General features: G+C 34.1%; 1 protein-coding gene across 1 annotated transcript; it reads left to right on the top strand.

Annotated features, from left to right (window-relative positions):
- Positions 1-2,552: 2,552 nt before the first annotated feature.
- Positions 2,553-3,731, top strand: LOC130828574 (uncharacterized). Its single transcript, XM_057694540.1, has one exon. The coding sequence runs from the start codon at positions 2,553-2,555 to the stop codon at positions 3,729-3,731; it is 1,179 nt and encodes a 392-aa protein (XP_057550523.1).
- Positions 3,732-4,473: the final 742 nt, after the last annotated feature.

The raw sequence follows: 4,473 nt of genomic DNA, 5'->3' as shown, positions 1-4,473 counted from the left end.
ATGCCGGTCCATGGTTCGACGTTACCTTACTATCAGAGTCATACAATCAATATCATGCAATATCAAACAAGACTCTAAACCGAAATAGTTTACATTCTTATAAGTCAAACTGGCACTAGTCAAAATTTTGACAATTCTACCCTTTTAATAGAAACAAATTACTAGTATCTAATAAATTAATATTAATTAAATAACAAATTTTCGTAGCTATACTAAGATTCCTGAGGCTAAACTAAATCATTATTATGTCATAAATAATCATAAAAGTCAAGAGTAATATTAATAACGTATTTTATCAAATAATCAGTAAAATAGTAAAACGAATCTATCATAACTATAAAAAAAAACATAATCCGACAAGTTATTAAAGATCCAAAATCTAAATGAAATGAGTTTTCGAGAAAAACAACGCTAAGCATTTTAACAAATTTGTTTGACTATTTTACCAATAAACCGATTAAAAATTTATCAAAACACCAAGATGATATGGAATCATTTTAAACACATAAGTTTATTTAACTAGTAAAATTCATATATATTTATATCAGCATATTAATCAAAAATTTCAATATATATGACTTTTTTTTTCGAGTGTCCCAAAAGTATTATTGTTTTGACGAAAATATCACTAAATTGGATATGACTTTAATATTACCATGTAAAGTTTAAATGACTAAAATAAAATCATGTTGATCATGCTTTTATATTATCGAGTAACCATAAATAAATATCACATAACGAGAGAGTTAAGAAAATGTGTACCATTTTCCTCCAAAGGTAGTGCTAAACCAAGTAAGAGAATAATAATAAGAAAATAAGAACTTAAAGGAATAAGCTCCAAAAGAGAAAGTCTTCAAGGTTCCAAGCTTCAAAGAAGTAGATCTTCAATTACCCAAAAGGAAATGATATCCAAGCTCCAAAAGATAATACTTGACTTTTTAAAAGTTGATGATTATTGGCTTAAGAAGTGATAAGATCAAGCTTCATCTTCATTTGATTCTTCAACAAATAAAAAGGGTATAAAGTTAGTAAGATGTTAATGAAGTAAAGATATAAGAAAGAATGGTAGAAAGATTTGATGATGGGGGTGCAAGTGATCTCATGGCTAAGAAGGGGTATTTATAATGGGTTTTGGGCAACTTTTTAGTTCATAAGATTGTATGAAAAAGAAGGTTAACTTGTGTAAGTGATTTAGAGTCAGGGGCGGACCCAGCTACGGGCAAGGGGGGGCAGTGGACCCCCCAATCTGAAAAAATAAAATGCGGTTTAAAAAAAAAAGAAGAAAAGAAGCGTGCTGGAGGCGGAAGAAAGAGGAAAACCCAAAAACAAACCCTAAACTTCGAGTCTTCGAGTTCGACAGTCGCTTGCTCGCTTCCTCTTCGGCTCTTTCTGCCTTCCTCTTCCTCAATCCTCTTCAATTCCATTACCATACTTCGACATACGACAGTTGGAGTGTTCGACAGACGACAGACGACAGTCCGGCAGTTCCTGGGTCCGCCACTGGCTTCGTCGCTTCGAGCCTTCGACAGTTCGACGGCCGATGCTCCCTCTTCCTCTTCGCTTCGAGCTCAGCCTTCGCTTCGACACTTCGTCAGGTTTCGTGAGTTCGTCAATCGTGAGTAACTGAGTACAGTGAGAGTGAGTTCCATGCTTTTTCCATTACTTATTTAATTGTTAATTTGTTAGTGTAAATTTGTAATTGTTAATTTGTTTAATTGTTTCATAGTTTCATAGCTTCATGCCTTCATTAGTTCATTGGTAATTTGTTTGTTGTAAGTTGTTACTTGTTAGTTGATTAAATATTTAGTTAAATTGTTTGTTTAATTGAATAATTTGTTTGGTTGCAAGTTCTTAATTGATAGTTTGAATAATTAGATTGTTAAATGTTAATTGAATAATTAGATTGTTTGACAATTAGGTAATTGTTGTCTTATTGAATTTGATAATTGAGTCATATTTTTAATTTAATTAGGAAATGTCAAGTAATTCAAGTTCACCTTGTTCGAAAAAGTCAAAAGCAAAGGAAAGACAATCCGATCTTCGTGAATTATTGTTTAAAAGAATGAAATCCAAACAAACATCTAACGAAGGCAATGAAATCTTCTCCTTTAAGTTCCCCTCTAAGTCCTCCTTTAAGTTCCCCTCCAAGTGAAGATGTTAATATGGAAGTAGGTGGTTCAAGTAGTTGTCATGAACCATTGGATGATGAATGGGTGTATGATGTTGAACTTCTTCCTCATGACCCGGGATTGAGGAAAAACATAATGGATTATCCCCCTAATGAAAGAAATCCGGTTAGGAGAGCATATATTCTTAAAAAACCTTGCCAACCAAAAACACATGATTTCCCTCAAAGAAATATCTCCGGTAGGTTACGCCGTTTTAGTTTGAATTGGTTCAAAAAATGGGATTGGCTTGAATATAGTGTTGAAATGGATGCCGCATTTTGTTTTGTTTGTTATTTGTTCAAGAGGGATGTTGAAATTAACAAGGGGGGTGATGCATTTGTTGTTGGAGGGTTTAGAGCGTGGAATAAACCTTAGAGGCTTGAGATGCATGTTAGAGGAATTAAAAGTGCTCATAATATTGCTTATGAGAAATATGTGAATCTAAGAGATGCAAAGAAGACATCAATTGAATTTGTATTTGATAATGCGAGTGAGGTTCAAATGAATGAATATCATATTCGTTTGAATGCATCCTTAACTTGTTTGAGATTTCTTTTGGGCAAAGGTTTGGCATTCCGGGGACATGATGAAAGTGAGGAGTCATATAATAGAGGTAACTTTCTTGAGCTTTTGAAGTGGTTGGGGGGGAAGGTTGAGGAAATAAGAAAATATACTTTCCAAAATGCACCCAAAAATTGTCAATTAACATCTCCCAAAATTCAAAAAGACATTATCACTTGTTGTGCAAAAGAGACTACTAAGCGCATAATAGAAGAGGTTGGTGATGGTTACTTTTCTATTTTGGCCGATGAATCAAGTGATGTGTCTCAAAAAGAACAACTAGCTCTTGTTTTGCGGTTTGTTAATAGAGAAAATGGATCGGTAGTGGAACGCTTTTTAGGCATTCTACATGTGGGTGATACTACCGCTTTGTCTCTTAAAAATGCCATTATGTCCTTGCTTATGGAACATTCATTGAGTCCTTCCATGATAAGAGGTCAAGGGTATGATGGGGCAAGTAACATGAGGGGTGAAATCAATGGCCTCAAGATTTTGATTATGAATGATACTTCAAGAGCCTATTACATTCATTGTTTTGCTCATCAACTTCAACTAACTCTAGTTGCGGTTGCTAAAAAGAATGTTAATTGTACTTGGCTTTTTGACGTACTTGCAAACTTGTTAAATGTGGTGGGAGCTTCTTGTAAGAGAAGAGACCTTATTCAAAAAATCCAAGCTCAAGTAGTGGCTCAAGCTTTGGAAGTGGGGGAAATTGAAAGTGGATCGGGTTTGAATCAAGAACGTGGTTTGAGTAGGCCGGGAGATACACGTTGGGGATCTCATTACAAGTGTCTAATAAGTATCATAAACTTGTTTCCTTCAATTGTTAAAGTGCTTGAGGAGATTGGAGAAAATGGCTCTCCGGATGATAAGCTCAAAGCTCAAGTTGTTTTAGGATCTTTGGAGTCCTTTGATTTTATTTTTATGGCTCATTTCATGTTGACTATTTTTGGCTACACTAATGATTTATGTGTTGCTTTATGTTGGCTCTTAAGGTTTTGATGATGACTTCACTTTTAGATAAACAAACATATTTTAGAGATTGTTTTGTAGGTGAATATCCGATTGTGTTAATCGTTGATGAAGCCTATGACTTGGTTCGTGGAAGCTGTACGTGTCTTGAATATCCAAGAAGTTGGACAATTGCTTTAGAAGTCAGCCTACTGTTCCTAGAGTAAACGTTCTGACGAAAGTTGTAGATGGAGGCAGTACACTGTTCCCATGTCGCAGGTCTGGAGAGAAACATCGGCTGGAAAATTGCGAATTAATTATTTTCTGTTTTTAAGTTGATGTAACGGTTAAGAATTAATTTAATTGCTTAATTATTTAATAAATTGGTTGGCAAAATTATTTTTAGGCTATCTAAAAATAGCCTAAGACTTTTTCATTTTAAGATTAAGATCTCCTATTTTTTAGGATCTTGTTCTTTTTAACTCCTATGCTATTTTTAGCTTAAGGAAACTGATTTTATCTTTGAGCAAATGACAGCCGGTCATTTATTCTTTTGGCAATTCCACTATCCTTTTGTTTTGAGAACGTGGATGATAGTGGGAGGTATGTCTACGGTAACTGTTGTCTGTTCCCACTATAAATAGGAGGGACTTTGCTCAAACCGATATCCATCCAAGAGTGTACATTAAAGGGAGATCATTTAAGAAAAATATTTTCTGTTTTTAAATGCCAATTAATTTATTATATTTTTCTTAAGTAATTATTTTGATTTTTAATCTCTTGAGAATTGGCC

This window comes from Amaranthus tricolor, chromosome 12, assembly GCF_026212465.1.
Source record: "Amaranthus tricolor cultivar Red isolate AtriRed21 chromosome 12, ASM2621246v1, whole genome shotgun sequence".
Classification (NCBI taxonomy): Eukaryota; Viridiplantae; Streptophyta; class Magnoliopsida; order Caryophyllales; family Amaranthaceae; genus Amaranthus; species Amaranthus tricolor.
Note: the sequence above shows the minus strand (reverse complement) of the source record. Positions and strands in the feature narration are given on the sequence as shown.